The 19,551-nt window shown below is 38.5% G+C and overlaps 1 protein-coding gene across 4 annotated transcripts in view; it reads right to left on the reverse strand.

Annotated features, from left to right (window-relative positions):
• Positions 1-19,551, reverse strand: part of BORA (BORA aurora kinase A activator) — a 29,293-nt gene that overhangs the window by 2,062 nt on the left and 7,680 nt on the right. For all 4 annotated transcript variants that reach the window (XM_070408957.1, XM_070408958.1, XM_070408959.1 and 1 more), the window contains 6 exons: positions 17,507-17,588; positions 15,399-15,464; positions 14,787-14,843; positions 14,155-14,381; positions 13,449-13,581; positions 8,387-8,979 (listed from right to left, as the gene is read on the reverse strand). In XM_070408957.1, coding sequence (XP_070265058.1) covers positions 8,387-8,979; positions 13,449-13,581; positions 14,155-14,381; positions 14,787-14,843; positions 15,399-15,464; positions 17,507-17,588 — 1,158 coding nt within the window. The remainder of the gene's footprint in view (positions 1-8,386; positions 8,980-13,448; positions 13,582-14,154; positions 14,382-14,786; positions 14,844-15,398; positions 15,465-17,506; positions 17,589-19,551) is intronic.

The following is a 19,551-nucleotide window of genomic DNA, read 5'->3' on the forward strand; positions in this document are numbered from 1 at the left end:
TAGAATCAGTGAATAAGCCACTAAACATGCTTTCCTGTTACCTTGTGATTATACTAAGTAGATGAAAGTGAGGATTACAATCAATTTCATCTCCAACTCATTTACCAGGCTTGTCTCCAAATGGCTTGGTTGCATCTCTAAATACAATCTACCTTTATGAGTATTCCAACTTCAGTTTTGGTACATATATTTTTATTGAGTGCCTAAAAAAATGCTAGGCCTTCTATATGGCACTCCATATCATACCATTTTTTTTCCTTACAACAACCCTCTTCACAGATTAGGAAGCTAAGACTCAGAGAGGTTAACTTTCACAATGTCAGGGAAAATGAGGTAATAAAGACTGAGGCTCCCAAGTTCCTGTCTACACACACTGCATTTACCTGAGCACCAAACAACACAAAACCCCACAAGGATTCACCTTGCACTTAGGCTCGTTTTTGCAAATTTGGATCAGAGGGAAGGGAAAGGTGTGTACTTTTGCCCCCATCACAAGCATTAGACTAGCTTAGAAAGTGCATTCTATCATCTTAAGAAAAATGTTTCCAGTTTTGAGGGATGGATGTGTATGTGTTCACTATGGAGTCACGTTCCATTTGAACGAAACCCTTGTGATGTGTAAAATAAAAAAAATCTTGTACTACATCCCAGGGGAAACACCCTGTTTTGCTATCATTCTGCAACTGTTTGGTCAAAAATGTAATTATCAGATTGCCTCCAGAGACTCTGCCAATAACTCTTCCTTTTATTCATCAGTGCCAAGCAAATGGCTTATAAACTCAAAACTGAATACATAACTGAATATATTAAGGAAAAAGTTAATTGTCCAGTAGAGAGCAAATACGGCACACCAGTTTGTCCCACCCTGGAGGAAGGAAAGGATTAATGGTACCCTGTAAGATGTTGCTGACCACTGCTCTCATCAAGACTACTACTACTATGAGGAAACCAAGATGGCGGCATAGGTAAACGCCTAAAATTGCTGCCTCGCACAACCACTTCAAAAATACAACTAAAAGACAAAACGGACATCATCCAGAACCACAGGAAGGCTGGCTGAGTGGGAATTCTACAACTAGAAGGAAAGAGAAAAGCACACTGAGACTCAAAGGAGGTGCGGAAGTAAAGTGCAGAGGTACGGAGGTGCACACCGAAAGGGCTGGCAACTGAGAACGTGGTTGTCTTTTACAATCGGGAGGGAGACACAAGCTCCCAACTGCTCTGAACTCCAGTTCTGGGCGAGTCTCTGGGGACCCAGACTCATACGGGGAGAAACTGTACTATCTGGCATCAGGTGGAACTCGAGGGTGGCTTTCTCTCAGAGGTGCTTGCAGCGATTACCACGGGACACTGAGACCTGGGGCCTCTTAGGGCAGGGCTGAGGATCAGCCATAGCTGTTTGCTCCACCCTGTTGGTTCCCTGAGATCCTGCCCCACACAAGCTGTTCGCAGAGGCTTTTGCATATGAATGGGCTGGCCCTTTGTAATTTAAAATTACCTAACAAACTGCATCTGGGTCAGAGAGACCCCGAACATCCAAGAGAAGGCCAAAGCCCCACAGCAGCTTGCATTGCTTCACAGGTGGGCCTCATCTGGGCACCTCCCAATCCCAAACAAAGAAGAGGAATCTGCAGACCTCTCCATAGCTCCTGCTGGGTAGCCTCAGGGAGAGGCTAAATTAGCACCTCCTTAGAGATCCAAGAGCCAGAGTACCCAGTGGTCAGATTGGGACCATCCAGATTACAACTCAGATCCATAAGGGACACACTCAGGGGGGCAGACTCAGAGAGCACCAAAGCCCCACTGAAGCAAGTCTTGCCCCATAAGGGTGTCTCCAGCACAGAAGTTCTCCCACCATTGACATAGCTGATTCTCACAGCCAATTGGCCTGGAGGTCAATTCCTCCCAGTGATACCAACAACAATCAAGGCTTAACTACAACAAGACTGTGCACAAAGCCCACAAAGGGGTGCACCAAGAGTGTCCACCTCAGGTAATTGGGGAGGCTGAGCCACTGGCCCTATAGGACACCTAGCACACAAAGCCACTCTACCAACACAGGGAAGCAGCCAAAATGGGGAGACAAAGAAACAGGTCCCAAATGGCAGAAATGGAGTAAAGCAAACTACTGGATATAGAGTTCAAAACCACACGTATAAGGTTTTTTAGGAATTTTCTAGAAATCTTCGATAAATTTAGTGAGACCCTCAAGAAATCTAGTGAGACCCTCAAGGATATGAATAAGGACCAACTAGAAATTAAGCATACACTGACTGAAATAAAGAATATTATACAGAGATCCAACAGTAGACTAGAGGATCACAAGAATCAAGTCATAGATATGAAATACGAAGAAGCAAAAAACACCCAACTGGAAAAACAAAACGAAAAAAGAATCCAAAAATATGAAGATAGTGTAAGGAGCCTCTGGGACAACTTCAAGCATACCAATATCCGAATTATGGGGGTGCCAGAAGAAGAGAGAGAAAGATATTGAAAACCTATTTGAAGAAATAATGACAGAAAACTTCCCCTACCTGGTGAAAGAAATAGACTTACAAGTCCAGGAAGCACAGAGAACCCCAAATAAAAGGAATCCAAAGAGGACCACACCAAGACACATCATAATTAAAATGCCAAGAGCAAAAGACAAAGAGAGAATCTTAAAAGCAGCAAGAGAAAGACAGTTAGTTACCTACAAGGGAGTACCCATACGACTGTCAGCTGATTTCTCAACAGAAAATATGCAGGCCAGAAGGGAGTGGCAAGAAATATTCAAAGTGTGAATAGCAAGAACCTACAACCAAGATTACTTTACCCAGCAAAGCTATCATTCAGAATTGAAGGTCAGATAAAGAGCTTCACAGATAAGAAAAAGCTAAAGGAGTTCATCACCACCAAACAGTATTATAGGAAATGCTGAAAGGTATTCTTTAAGAAAAGGAAGAAGAAGAAAAAGGTAAAGATAAAAATTATGAACAACAAATACATATTTATCAACAAGTGAATCTAAAAATCAAGTGAATAAAAAATCTGATGAACAGAATAAACTGATGAATATAATAGAATCAGGGGCATAGAAAGGGAGTGGACTGACAATACTCAGGGGGAAAGGAGTGTGGGGGGTGCGGGAAGAGACTGGACAAAAATTGTACACCTATGGATGAGGACAGTGGGGGGTGGTAAGGGCAAAGGGTGGGGTGGGAACTGGGTGGAGGGGAGCTATGGGGGCAAAAAAGAGGAACAACTGTAATAGTCTGAACAATAAAGATTTAATTTAAAAAAAAAGACTACTACTACTGTCATGCCTATTATGCATCAACTAGATCATCTCCTTACTCCTCAGACAAAAAGGTAGGCATCAGTATCATGTTAAAGCTCAGAAAATGAGGTGCTCAAAAAGGTTAACAAGTCATGCTCTACTCACTGTCAAGTGTATCCTGCCTTAAGATCCCACCAGCCATAAATAACTTCAATTCAAATTTAGTTCTGATTGTAATATTTATATTATATTCTTCCAGTTGGACTGTGCTGCCTTTACATGGTGTCTCTACCAGTCATGCTACACATAGTTACTAAATTTATTTTTCTCCTACATAAATCAGATGTGGTTTTCTATAAACCTTCAAGGTTCATAACTAACAATAGTTGTGGCTTACCAAGTGTTCCTTGAAATCTGGCCTCAGCACTCTAGCCCTTCCCTCATCACTCTCATCATTGTCTGTCCCTCTTGCTTGCTTGCTACCTTTCAGGGAGGACTCAGTCTCATTACTTATTGAAAACTAATGCTCACATTAAACACAATGATCACAGCATTATCCTATAATCCTACTACCATCCCCATCCTATATAATAAAAGCCTAATGTGCAAATTGTCCCCTCGACCAGGAGTTTGACCGGGAATTCAACTGGGAGTTCAACTAGGTGGTGGCGGCGGTGGCAGGCGGCCAGGGGAAGGGAGGCCCCGGCCGGCAGCCAGCAGCTGCTAGAGACCCTACCCGTGCACGAATTTAGTGCACTGGGCCTCTAGTTTTTTAAATAAGAGGGAACAAGCTCAAAGAATTTACTTTCAGAAATTGATAGAATAGCTGAGAAAGAAACTGAAATCTGCCATCTGGGTTCCCCAAGCTCATGTTCCCCATGTTCTTTAAAACCATGTGAACTCTCCCCGCCCCCAGCTCCAAATACTTGCAGTGACACCCATCCTTGCTCTCTGCCATCTTTCTATGAAAGTGGAAAGGTTACCTCTGCTAATCCTACTACCCGAGCTCTAGATTCTATCCCATCTTGCATGTTTCAGATCCCTCATGTATAAAATGAATCACTGTTTTACAGATGACATCTATTACATCTGCTGTAAATTAGCATGAGGATTAGATTCTGACTGTAAAATACTTGAAAAGGACACATAACCTATACCTATTATTAATTATCCTGCCAATTCCTAGTTTTCTTTGTTCTTTTTACTCTTATCCATCTCATTCATATAAATATGCTAGTTTCTCCCATCTAAAGTAAAAGTGACATAAAAAGAAAAACTACAAAAACATAGTTTTGGACCTTAATGTACTCCCTAGCTATCATAAATCTAAGGTCTTCAAAGAAGTTATCTACACATATTTTTTCATTACTTTACCTTCCTTCCATTTACCTTTTACCTCTCACCTTGAGGTTGCTCACTCACCAAATTATTTCTGTTATTAATCCAACAGCCACTTTTCAAGCCCTACAACCCTTGCTTTTGTTTTGAAGGTACAGGTATACCTCAGAAATATTGCAGGTTTGGTTCCAGACCAATGCATAAAAGTGAGTATTGCAATAAAGCCATTGTCATCTTTTTGCTGATAGAGGGTCTGGCCTTCAATTTTTAAAAATGCAATATCTGAGAAGCACAATAAAATGAAATAGCATCTACTAAGTATTCTTTCCTCAAAATATTCCATCACACTTCACTTTCCTAAAGTCCCCCACTTACTCTCTGGCTGGTCCTCAGTCCCTTTCAGGGACCATGCTTCCTTTATCCGTTCCCTCAATTTTTTCTCAGGGATTCTAAACCTTGGCCCATATCCTCACTTCATATGTCCTTCTGGTTGAACTCATATATGCACTCATTTGGCTCTCATTCCACAAATATTTAATGAGCAACTATTACATGCCAAGTTTTGTTTTTGTTTTTTTAGTAACTTCTGGGATAAACAGAAAGACATGATTGCTGGATTAATAGTCTAATTGGAAATAATGCAAAATGTCCATGGAATTAGGAAAGCACATAATGAGACATGGCTCGGCTAGGGTGATCAGGGAAGGCTATTCTGATGACATGACCATTAAGGTGTAAACTAAAAAATAAATAGGAGTTAAGTAGGTAAAGTGAGATAGGAAGAAATTCTACACTGCATGCAAAGATTCTTCGACAAGAAGGAACATGACTATTCAAAACTCTGGAAAGCCACTGGGACTGAAACAAAGAGACTGGAGAAAACAAAATGAGGCTGGAAAATAAGGCCAAGGCCAGACCACGCACCGCTCTGCTAGCCATGCCAAACATTTTAAAAACAATACCAAAACAACACCCACCCCATTCAGAAGAATTATATAAAATTGAGGAAACTTCCCCAAAGTTAGAAAAAGATAAAAAATACAGTGAAAATTTTTTTTCAAAAATTAAAGAATCAATAGGAGTTCCAGAGAGAACAGTGACAACAACAGAGAAGAAATCTAAGATATTACAAGAAAAGAGCCAATAAGTGAAGGGCTTGAATTTACAGTTAAGAGCTGTCTGAATACCCAGGACAACTGATGAAAAGAAACCCACACCAAAGAATCACTGGAATTTCAGAACATTGGACAAAGTAAAGAACCTATGTTCTGGGGGGTGGGGTTTTGAAGAGTCATATAGTACCAAAGGATAAAAGTATTACAGTGGTTTCAGATCTCTCACCAGCAATACCGAACAGAATCAATGAAACCATGCCTTCAAAGTCGAAAGGACAATTATTTCCAAATTCTCAAATGTGAGACAATAAAGAATACATGATCAGACATGCAATGTAGTACCTTGGAAAATGTACTTTGTCTTTGGCAATCTACCAGAAAATGTGTTCCAGTAAAGTGAGAAATAGATCAGGAAAGAGAAGAGGGGGATATAGAAAACAGAATACAGAACACAGGAGAGATTAAGGGGGATTCCCAGTATGGTGAAGGAATTTTCCAGGATGGTAACAGTATACAATATATGGACACCAACCCATGCACAATAAAGATCCTGGGAAAATACGTCTGTCTTCAAATTTGAAAGCTACCTCTGTGGTAGGAAAATAAGAATGTATGAGAACATTTTTAAATTACAAAATGATTGATATGGAACAAAGGGTAAAATTGAAACTAACTGTTAGCTAGCAAAGAACCATATTTTTGCTCAATATAGGAAGAGGTTTATAATGGTATCAGAGGCCTGGTGCACAGTTGGGGGTCGTCCCTCAGCCCGGCCTGCACCCTCTCCAATCTGGGACCCCTTGGGGGATGTCTGACTGCCTCTCACAATCTGGGACCACTGGTCCCTAACCACTTGCCTGCCTGCCTGCCTGATTGCCCCTAACCACCTTTGCCTGCCTGCCTGCCTGCCTGCCTAATTGCCCCTAACCGCTCCCCTACTGGCCTGATGGCCCCTAACTGCCCCCTTCTGGGCTGATCACCCCTAACTGCCTCTGCCTCACCCCACACCCAGGACCCAGGATTCCCTCCTCCAGCTGGTGGCAGGCACCCGGGACCCAGGCTTCCCTCCCTCTGACCGGCCTCAGGCACCCAGGACCCGGGCCAGCTTTGCCCAGGCTGGCCACAGCTGCAGGGGACCATGGGTGGGTGACTTCGCCCGGGCCGCAGGCATTGGCGCCCGGGACCGCGGGGTGGGCGGCTTGTCCCTCTCCCGGGCCGCAGATTGGCTGGTCCCCATTCCTCTCTCACAAGCTCATTTGAGCCTGGCTGGTCCCCATTCCTCTCTCCCCAGTGTTGAGTGTCTGAGCCATTAAGGTGTGAGGGTGTGAGGGCGTGATGACCACTTGCATATTAGCTCTTTATTATATAGGATAAGAAGTCCCAAAACGGACTGAAGTATCCCTGCAGGTATTCATTCTCTTCCTAGAGTGGATGAAAATTTAGTAGACAGATAGGCTTCCAATGGCTAGGATGGTTAAGGTGTATTTCAATGAAAGTATTTTATAATTCTTCTATAAATGCTGTGAAAAGCAGAGAGGTAGTGAGAAAAATAAGCTCACAATACCTTTAAAACCAAGTTTATATGTGCTTTTTCATTTAAGAACCAACTTTAGAAGCTAAATTGGCAAAAGTAATTCTAGTGTATTTTGTTTTTTTTAGCAATGATCCTGTAAGTCAGGATATACAGTTTAGGCACAAAAATATGAGCAAAAGATTATAGTTAATTTGGGGTCATTTAGAATCCCTCCATGAGTTTTAAATTTTAGCATGCCAAAACTGACAGCACTAAAGCATTATAGGGTTGTGAAAATTAAATGAATGCCTGGAACACTGAAACACGGCATTAGTAGTTATTGCTATGAGTCAGCATAAACTTGGATTAAACTATATGAACTCTAAAGCCAGTGTCAGGATTCAAATATTGGCTCTACCACTTACTAGCTATACGGCAATTTACTTAACCTCCCCGACCCTCAGTTTCCTCATCTGTAAAATGGGGATAATAATGGTACACCTATTTCACAGGATTGTTGTGAACATTATAAACAAATTAACACATGCAAAGTGCTCAGAATCATATTAGGCATATAGTAAGAATTACCTAAGCATTATTATTACTATGAAAAGGCAGATAATAATTGCCTTTCCGATTATTTTAAAGTTCTTTCAAAATTCTTAGCTCAAATAATATGGCAATAAATGGAACAAGTGGCTTTCTGAAAGTAAGTGCTGGCTATGAAGTCAAATGAATCATACTTTCCTGTTACCAGATATTGTAAAATTACAAATGTTGGTTATGAAATCACATTTTTTTAAAAAGTGCCAAAAAAAACCATAAAAGTGCTCTAAGCTCAATTTTTTTTCTCACTAAATATCACAAAGGAAAACCAAAACTGCATTTTCAAAATACAAAAATGCTATATAGGAAGTTTAATTCCTTTGGCACTAGTTCCACATGAAAGAAAGATTAATCCTGAGAAGGTGCCTGACTCCTGCTTCTTTAAAAAAACAGAGCTGCTTGATTTATTCTCTACTCTCATCTTTTCCTACTCCAAGTAAATGCTTTGGTCCTCACATTTAATGCACTTTCTTTCTTACCATACTTAGAAAAGAAAGGCTTAAAGAACACCAAGGGAGCAACTAAAAACTACAAAATATGAATATACTTTACCTGAATGTTACTGTTTTCACAAGGAATTACACTGCTTTCTGCAAGAGGTGACATACACATATGAGAGTTTTCAATACTCAAGGAATCAGTCATGGGTGAACTCCCATTATCCACCGGCTCCTTAATCCAAGTGTTCTCATCTGCTGTCTCTACTGGATCAACCATATCCACGGTGTTATTCTCCTTCTCACTTTCAACATCCTGCAGCAGTGCCAGGACTTTTGCAGAAGCACTAGACTGATTTTGTGTAAAAGACATGGAAGTCACTACTAAACGAGTGCCATGAGAAACATCACTATCCAACTGCCGCAGGTGGACACCAGTAGTGTCCATGGCAGGTGAAGAGGCATCTGTGGAAGGAACATTTGCTTTGTCTTCTTCTTCTTCACTGTGAGCTTCAAGGGTAAAAGGGATTCGAAGCAGTGAGGTCCGATACTGAGTTCCATCTCTATACATCTCAAGTCTCATAGGAGACCAATTTTTAATTGGTGAGCAGCCATCTATATAAGGACTTCTGATACATGGATTACTAATTCCATTAGAATTTATTCCAGACGAAGCATCAGGAGAATGAAAAGTAAGCTTCCTTTGTTCTAAAAGATAGGGAGGGAAAAATTACATCATAAAATCTTAAAAATGGAAAAGCCATTCCTAAATGGTAATCATGTTTCATGACAGAAAAAAATAGATTTCTATTAACAGTTGTGTTGTTTACTGAAGTAAAATTTTGTTGTTAAAAACAGCACATGGCTTGCTTCCATTTCTTGGCTATTGTAAATAATACTTCAATGAACAAAGGAGTGCATATACGCTTTCAAATTAGTATTTGGGGTTTCTTTGGATATATACCCAGAAGTGGAATTGCTGGGTCATAAAGCAGTTACATTTTTAAATTTTTGAAGAACTCCCATACTGTTTTCCATATTCACTTCACCAATCTGTATTCCCAGCAACAGTGTTTGTTGATTTATAGCCGATAGCCATTCTAACAGGTGTAAGGTGATATCTCATTATGGTTTTAATTTGTAACTATGGCTTTAATTTGATGTTGAGCATCTTCTCATATGTCTATTTGCCATCTATAAGGCCTCTTTGGAGAAGTGTCTATTCAGGTCCTTTGCCCATCTATTAATTGGATAAAAACATCATCTTTTGAGTGTTGAGTTGTATGAGTTCTTCATAAGTTTAGGATATTAACCACTTATTGGATGTATCATTGGCAAATATCTTCTCCCATTCAGTAGGTTGTCTTTTTGTTTTGTTATTTACAATAGCTAAGATATGGAAGAAACCCAAGTGCCCATAAACAGACGAGTGAATATATACAGCCATAAAGAATGAAACCTTACCATTTGTGACAGCATAGATGGACTTAGAGAGTATTATGTTAAGTGAAGTAAGTCAGTCAGAGAAAGACAAATACCATATGATTTCACTTATATATGGAATGTAGAGAACAATATGAACAAAGAAACAGAGAACAGTGTGATGGTTGCCAGAGGGGAAGGGATTTGGGGAACTAGGTAAAAAAGGTGAAGGGATTCATAAGTACAGATTTGTAGTAACAAAATAGTCATGGGGATATAAAGCACACATAGGGAATATAGTAATGAATACCTCAATAATGTAATTACTATGTATGGTGCCAGGTGGGTACTGGCAATATTGGGGGAAACACTTTGTAGAGTATATGACTGTCTAACCACTATGATGTATACCTGAAACTAATGTTGAATGTAAACTGTAACTGAAAACAAACAAACCCAATAGCACAAATGAATGTGTCTCAATAAGTAAGACGAGGTTCTTCCTGTGGCACTCTCTCATTCTAAATTAAAGAGTACTCCCTGAGAATTACTTCCTCACAAGCATTTTGCTATTATAACAATATTGTCCATATACAAAGAAGATACTGGACAAATTATGTGACCGCTACAAATTAACAGCTGAACCTGATAAATGAAATACAGTAGCCTCTCTTATCCACAGTTTTGCTTTCTGCACTTTCAGTCACTCGTGGTCAACTAAGGTCCAAAAACATTGACTGGGAAATTTACTAAAGTAGTCCTTGGGTTATGTCGGACTCAACGTACGTCGTTTCATGGTTACATCGCCATCTCCCATTTATTTATAAAAAAAAAGTTCCGTCATTTCTACATATGTACATATGTGTTTTATGTTTTTTATTATTTACTAGTGGCCCGGTGCACAAAAATTTGTGCACTCGGGGGGTCCTTCAGCCCGGCCTATGCCCTCTCGCAGTCTGGGACCCCTTGGGGGATGACCACCTGCTGGCTTAGGCCTGCTCTCTGGGAGATCGGGGCCAAGCTGGCAGTCAGACATCCCTCTGGCAGCCCGGCAGCCCTCGGGGGATGTCCACTTACCAGCAGGGAGCAGACCCAAGCTGCAGTTGGACATCCTTAGTGCTGCTGAGGAGGCGGGAGAGACTCCCGCCACCACTGCTGTGCTGGCAGCCGGCAGCCTGGCTTGTGGCTGAGCAGAGCTCCCCTTGTGGGAGCGCACTGACCATCAGGGGACAGCTCCTTCATTGAGCGTCTGTCCCCTGGTGGTCAGTGTGTGTCATAGTGACCAGTGATTCCCAGTCATTCTGCTGTTAGGGTCAATTTGCATATTACCCGTTTATTATATAGGATAGAAGCCTGGTGCACGGGTGGGGGCCAGCTGGTTTGCCCTGAAGGGTGTCCCGGATCAGGGTGGGGGTCGCGCTGGAGTGCCTGGCCAGCCTGGGTGAGGGGCTGATGGGTGTTTGCAGGCTGGTCACACCCCCTTCAGGGTGGGGGTCCCCACTGGGGTGCCTGGCCAGTCTGGGTGAGGGGCTGACGGCTGTCTGCAGCCTGGTCAAGGCCCCCCCCCCCAGGTGGGGACCCTCACCTCATGGAGGTTTGGCTAGCCTGGGTGAGGGGCTGATGGCTGTTTTCAGATGGGCCATACCCCCTTTAGGGTGGGGGGTCCCCACTGGGGTGCCAGGCCAGTCTGGATGAGGGGCTGAGGGCCGTTTTCAGGCTGGCCAAGCCCCTTGGCAACGGAAGCTCCCAGCCTCTCCTTTTTTTCTTTTTTATTCTGGGATTTATTTACCTTCTATAATTAAAACTTTGTAGCCTTGAGTGGAGCTCAGAGCCGGCCAGGGTGGGCGGGAAGCTTGGCTTCCTCCATCACCAGGGGCAACCCAAGTCTCCTGCTCGCTCCAGCTCCATGGCCACGGCCAGCTGAAAGCAGGTATCTGGGGTTTATCTATCTTCTATAATTGAAACTTTGTTGCCTTGAGTGGAGCTCAGAGCTGGCCAGGGCGAGCGGGAAGCTTGGCTTCCTCCATCACTGGAGCAACCAAGCCTCCTGCTTGCTCCAGCTTCATGGCTGACAGCCGCCATCTTGGTTGGGTTAATTTACATATAGTCACTCTGTATATAGCCCTCTGATTGGCTGGAGGGCATGGCTTAAGGTGTAGCGAAGGTACGGTCAATTTGCATGTTTGTCTTTTATTAGTGTAGATTTACCACAAGTAAAGATCAGGAGTTATCATTCTTTTACATTTTTTTTACTGTTTCACTTCATTACTGCTATGTATGTGCTCCATGTGAGTGAAGTAGGTACTTATGTATCACATTACATCGCGCCGTAGGAACGGATCTCTGACATAACCCGAGGGCCTACTGTAATAATCCCTCACTCCAAAATACATGACCAATAAACATTCAGAAAGAATTCAATGTCATAATAATCAGAGATAAAAAAATTAAAGCAGTAAAGGACTTTTTTATAATTTACCAAATTAACAAACTTCAAAAAGAAAGCCCTAGCCAGTTTGGATCAGGGGGTAGAGCGTCAGTCCGAATGGTCCTGGATTTATTTCTGGTCAAGGGCACATATCTCGGTTCCAGGCTCCTCCTTGACCAGGCCCTGGTCAGGGCTCGTACAGGAGGCAATCAATTGATGTGTTTCTCTCACATCGATATTTCTCTCTGTCTTTCCCTCTCTCTTCCACTCTCTCTAAAAATCAATGGAAAAATATCCTCGGGTGAGGATTAAAAAAAAAAAGAATGTTAATGCCAGTGTTTCTGGATGGGGAGAAACTGACTTTCCTATACACTATTGATGAACATTTCAACTGATGCAACCTTTTATGAAGTAAATTTGATGAAATTCATCAAGCCTTAAAAAAATTCATCCCTTTTGACCAAATGATTCTACTTCTGAGAATTTAGCTAAGGATATAAATATGTACAACATGATGTGTATACAAAGATAATCAATAGTTATGTGATTTTAAAAAATTAGAAACAATTTAAATATTTACCAACAGTTGAAAACAAATACCACATCCATGAAATGGAGTATCATACAGTGATTCAAATTCATGGTTTCAGACAATAATAAACGACCTGAATGACCAATGGAAAAAAATTCATAATAAAATGCTTTGCAAAGAAAGCATGATAGATTATTGTGCATGTTTAACTCTTCATGTGGGTGTGCATGCGGACACACACACACACACACAATGAAAAGACTAACAAAATACATCATTTTCAGTTTTCCAATTTTCTTTACTATGAATAGGTTTTTTCTATTGTGAATAATTTTCCAAAAGTGCTATAATCTTTTCCAGAGAAATTGACATACTGCAAAGAGAAATATTTTCTCTGAAATGTTCCACACTATATTTTTTTTAAAAAACCTTACTCAAACAAATATGTTTGCAAAATATGGATATCCGGTTGCCAAAGTGTAAAGGTACAGGTCAGAAGCAAAATCAAACCCACTTATATCTAAAATTGCCATTTTTCTTTGATTCGCCTTTATAAGAATGTTTGATATAAATACTACTAATCAAATTATCTATATTTACCAGTTGGAGTAGAACTTTGCCGAGAAACTGTTTTGGAAGTTAAATTGTTCTTTTTGTTAAAAAAAAGTTTCTAAATTTTAAAAGGTTAGCGGTCATTTAGAGCTCTATAGTTAGAACAAGCTAAAAGGAACCTCTACAATAACAAAAATTGATAAATATAAAAATTTAAATTAGGTATTATATTATGAGACATACCTGAGAGTGGTGTCTTTCCTATCTGAAATGTAATTGGTGAGAAAGTGGGTGAAGAAATAGGTGAAGGACTGGTTATACTTCCCAAACTGTATTTTTTTGCACTACCCTGAATAGGGCTGGAAGAAAACTGCCCCTATAATAAAAACAAAAAATTATGTGGTTCTCTTCCTCAACTCTATTATACCATATGCATCTTCATCTTCAAAACACATTTATAAAGTAGATCATGTAAACTCTGGTCATTCCCCAAAGTACAGATGCCAAAAGTCAAGGTATCTTGTAGAAAGGACAGCTAAGAAGATAGCTAGAAAAGTTTTGAAACAGAATATGCTAGTCAAAAAAATATAAATACACTGGGATCAAACAAACCACTCTATTTCATACTAAGCAGATGTTTACGAAAAATTTAAATTCAATTACTCCATTAATGCCAATCCAGTTGTGTTACACTAAAAATCTTACATAATTCAGGAAATAACTTACATTGAAATTTTCTGAGATTCATGATAAATTTGGTTATCTGTATACCTCTAAATGCAAAATTGGAAAGTCTGACTAAAAACATTCCTTACTAATGACAAAATGTGAACATAATCCTTATGAAATATAGAACCCAAATGGCTATTTCTCAAATGCAATACGGGCAACTAAGGTCTAAATATATCTATGGCAAAGTTAGCCAACCACATTTTAATATACTTCTTACCGAACTTGGTGTCTGCACGGGGCTCCTACCCTGTACAGGAGATAAATCTATTGAATAAAAAACTTCAAGTGATGTTTGAGCACTACTGTGAAGACTTCTGGGAGAAGCTGGAGGTAAGCAGTCAGAGATACTCCCATTGCCATCTAAAAATAGCTTTCTTCTGAGGGATGAGGAACTGAGGTTTCCGGGAGACTGATCTGCAAATTCATCAGCTCTAAAATAGTCACCTACATTTAAGGTTAACAGAATAAAAGGCAAAGCTATAGTTATTTTGAAGAGCAATTAGACTTCAGTTATCTGATTTTTTAAAAACCACCATGTACTACTATATATTTGAATTGTTTTAAAAAAAATAAAATAAAGTTTAATGGCATATGTGATGTTTAAAATCTGAAATTATTTCTTCTTTTTTGAGTGATTATTAGTATAAGTAGTACCAATAAGATGCGTCCATAAATAGTTTATGTCTATAGTAAAGTTCACTTATTCAGGGCAGGTTAAAAATAAAAAAAGAAATTTTAGTATGATCTCCCCACTTCTTTTGAAAGAGGCACTGCCACACATTTCCATTTATAACCCATCAAAACAAAACCTTTTAAGTTATTAAAGGTTTAAATAAGTACCATACATACCTAATACATTTTCTAAATTAAAATCCACAGGAAGAGACAGCAATGTCTGACAAGCAGCTGGAAACAAACAGATACAAAAATACAAACATGGATAAATCATGCAAGCATATTATATACAATTTACCATGTGCTTCCCAATCAACCATCTCCCCATGATGTTCCAGCTAAACTCAATTAATTCATTTATGCATTCTTTTATGTAATGTTATATTCTTGTAAGTGGCTTTCCATACTTGCTAGCACTGATATAAACCTGTTAATAGCTCAAGTTAACTCTTGGTTGTTCTGCTGGCATTTGAATTAAAAAAAAAGTAAGCCAGCCTATATCTGAGGATGTCTCCCAATATTAACAAATTAAAAAAAACAAAGATTTTCAAAATCAGAAATCAATTCATATGCTTTGAACAAAAAAACAACAACACACTATTGCTATTTCTAAAACATGACTGGATGTATCTATTCTGATTAATTTTAAAAGACAGTTCCCATATAGCTCATTCATAAAAAGTAAGCAATTTCAATGCCAGCGTATTGTTATCACATGAACTGAATTTAAAATTAAATGTAGCTTAATGTGCAAGGTACTTCTTTTCAGAATATATTCATACTCACCATTGCTTTTCTCAGAATAGATGGTCAGCTTTCTTCCAATTGGAGATTCATTAGTTATGTTAATACCTGTAAAATATTTTAAGTGAAAAATCCTACAATTTTGACTTATATATAGCAAATAAGGAGGCACCAAGTAATACTTTCTAAGGAAAACGTGGTTGCTCTCCATGATGTCAATCTTAAACGGCTAGGATGTGTGTTACTCATCCTCAAACAGATCCTCTGTTGCCTAATGTTTTTGAACAATGGGTTTAGATAAATTGTCTGAATTAAAATGTCAGATCATCTTGAAAAAACCTAAAATTTGATAAATAAAACCATGCTCAGTCTTTTTCACAGCAGAAGTAAAAAAATACGGCTGCAAATAATTTTATAAAATTAAAAGTTAATGACTAAATATTAAGCTTCATAATCTGAAAATCACCAGGTAGAAAAACTAAAATATTTAATGACAAAAATGACTAATATAAGAGAAAAAAGCAAGGAAACCAAAAAAACAAAGAAAAAAAAAAACCTCAAAAAACTTAAAATACAGTAACAGAAAAAAGCCCAGTAACTAACAAACCTAAATAAATGGGTGAATGAGTAAGTGGGTGGGATGGGTGTTAAAGCCTCCGATTAAATATTATCAGAATGGGTAAAAAGTGAAATCCTAGATTCAAATGCCTTCTTTACTGAGGCTGTGTGACCTTCTATAAGGCACATGTAAGCAAGGTACTCCATGGAAACCCTATTATGTCCTTGGTCTTTAGGCTACAAACCAAACACCTTAAACATGAAATGTGAATAATGTGACTGGGAATCTAAATTTTTAATTTAAATGTATTTAATTTTTAAAAGCCACATTTGGTTAGGGGCTACCATGTCAAGAACTGTGAAAAGTCTGAGAATGTACCCTACTTGCACAATGACAAGTTAACGTGTCAACGTTCCATGGATGCTGGAAGACATGAGGCTTCTGCGTCAAGACACAGAACTTCACTATTCCCAGCACCCAGGCAGCAGAAGCTTCATGTTCACGTCAGTTCCCTTTGCCCCTAAGTCCCAAGCACGAGAACTGAAACACCCAAGGTGGATATGGCACACACTGGATTCTCATCACAGATGAGGAAAACTGAATTTGGGAAATCCCATTCTGTTTTTATTTTTCAACTAGGAGCCCAGCACGCGATTCGAAATCGCGCGGTGCCACCCACCCTCGAGTCACTGGTCTGGCCCTGCCTTGCTCCCCAGGCCCCGCAGCAGTCACAGCCACAACCACTGCCGGTCTGGCCCTGCCTCTCTCTCTGGCCCTTGAAGCAGCTGCGGCTGCTGCTGATCAGGCCCTCCCCCAGCGCAGGCACGCAGAGGCCCCTGCCTCCCCGCTGCTGACGCTGCGTGTGCAACCTCCTCCTGTCAGGTCAACTCGTTATGGTGTCCCGGTTAATTAGCATATTTCTCTATTTTTTAAAAAAATATATATATACATCTAGATATATATATATATATATCTAGATGTATATATATATAGATTACAGTTGGCATTCAATATTACTAGTATATTAGTTTCAGGTGCACAGCACAGTGGTTAGACATTTATACATCTTACAAAGTGATCCCCCTGATAAGTCTAGTACCCCCTGATACAACACACAGTTATTACAATATTGTTGACTATAATCCCTATGCTGTACTTTACATCCCCCATGACTATTCTATAACTGCCAATTTGTGGGAAGTCCCATTCTTTTAAAATAAGCTGCAAGCAAACCTGCTCCAGATGAAGACACAAAACCTACACTCTGCTCTGGAGGGACTCACTATCTCTATATTCAACACCAACTATTTCTGCATCTGTAGATCATCTATGACCATCATTATATAACCGATTTTCACAATGGTCATGAAGAAAAAGTTAAATTCAGAATACAATGGCCAAAAAACCCAAATTCAGTCAATTTTAGTCAAATTTTGAATTCTAACCCTTAAATAGTTAAATCCTCAGAAATTTAATTTATAGCAAGTCCCTTACCAAAGCAGGTAAACTAGTACTTCACTATATGTTGTTTTACATTCACTGATTTTTATAATGTTATGCTTCTTATTCGTATGATTTTTAGTACACTCACATTTACTGGAATGATACTCTGAAAGCTGTTTCCCTTCATGATCAGTCCAAGGAGAGGGCACAATAACATCCTTAGTGAAAAACTAGTAAGATAAAAGTCATATAATTAGACATAATTTCCCCCCAAAATATAAAAAGGTACCCATGTTATTTTCAAATAATAAAAAACATTACATACAGACTTAATAGTTATAATTTAAAAAATTAAGATTTAAAAGCACAAATGATCAAAGACGAAATGGAAGAAATTTAAAGTATATATAAAGAGAAATCTTAATACTGTAAATCAACCACTTAAATTTGAAACTTGCATATTAAGCTAAGGTATTAAGCATAGAAACAATATTTTTAATTTCTTCCCCAATTGTTTTTGGTGGATAATGTTGGCAAAAGTGAGGATGAAGAAGAGAAAGGAATAAATGGAGATAGTCATATGCAAGTAAGCCAGTATGAGTGGTGTGCTGGAATTAGTTTGTACTGGCTCTCAAAATCTAATTATTAAATTTTCAGGAATTTTGTGCAAAGTTAATATTAAATAAGCTGCAAGCAAACCTGAGTTATAGAAATGTACACTTGAAACCTATGTGATCTTATTAAGCAATGTCACCCTAATAAATTTAATTTAAAAAATATTAAATATTACAACAGAATTCAGGACCAATGTTAATATGCTTGTCATTGGCTAACTCTGGATGGTAATATTTGCTATGTAATTTCAGGAGTTTGTCATGTGTTTTTCCCTAAAATAAAATCAAATTGTTTATTAAATATTATCAAATTTTAAAAATGGTATAAATTCATAAATTATATTAAAAGTAAAGATAATAAATACTCAAAATAATCACTTGCTAACTATTTTATTACATTACCAATATCTATGCCCAAGGTTATGTTTTTTGATCTGTCTGGTGGAACTCCTACATATAATGATATATCATTGCACTTCTTTTCCCATTCAGTGATATAACATTAGTAACTTAAAATTGGCCGCAGTTGCAATATTTACATCATAATAGCAGCAACCACTAAAACTCATACTCTTCCCATAACCAAATGGCCAGTTGTTACACCAGCACTCCACTGGCTGGTATAATCAAATGGAGATAGAGCATTTGGATATATGTCTTTCCTTTTTTGTTCTAGAAATAAAATTAAGCCAAATACTGTATTCCTCCTTTTCCTCTATGTTTTTGCGGCAACTCTTTGTATTTGCTAGACCTATAACAAAGAACAAATTTGCTAAACTACCTATAATGCATGAGGAAAAGATGTAAAGGGGAGTGGGGGGAGAATGGGCAGAGATTATGATATAGTTAATTCCCAGAAGAAGAAAAAATAAAGGACCCAAAAAATTATGCAAAAGACCATTCAAAATAAAAGACATACAAATCCAAATAACAAGACAAAATTTTAAAGTAATAAGAGTAGCACAAATTAAAAGCTTGGTAATAACCAGTATTGCAGATATGAGAAAACAAAGTATCATAATGTAGTTGGAGTAAAAATTGGTACAACCTTTTCGGAGGGCAAGATGGCAAAATATACTGAAAGTGAAAACTCAAAGCCTCTGACTTAGCAAGTCCATTTCAACTACACAAATACTTATATACAATGGTGTTCACTATATATGATAGAAAAACATTATATATGATAGAAAAAGCATTATATATGATAGAAAAACACTGAACACAACCTAAATAAATATCAATAGAGGCCGGGTTAGGTTATGATACATTCATACAATGGAATACTATGGTATTACTAAAAATTGGTATATGCTGATAATCAAAAAAAGGCTAATAAAAATTATTAAGAAAAAAAGATTTAAAAAAATATAAGGATGATCCTACATGTGTAAAATACTTAAAAACTACAATCTATTGCAGCTAAAATTAATGTGTAAGTATAAATGTTCCAGTAGTTACTTTTAGGATGTGGGATGAATACCTGGTTTTCATCGGTATTTTTTATTTGCAGTTTGAACTTTTTTTTAATAATGTGCGTGTATTTATTCTATTTCAAATATGTCTATATATATATGAAAAA

The sequence above is a fragment of the Myotis yumanensis genome, unplaced genomic scaffold (assembly GCF_028538775.1).
Source record: "Myotis yumanensis isolate MYYU_CA2020_CCGP unplaced genomic scaffold, mMyoYum1.0.hap1 SCAF_3, whole genome shotgun sequence".
Lineage (NCBI taxonomy): Eukaryota > Metazoa > Chordata > Mammalia > Chiroptera > Vespertilionidae > Myotis > Myotis yumanensis.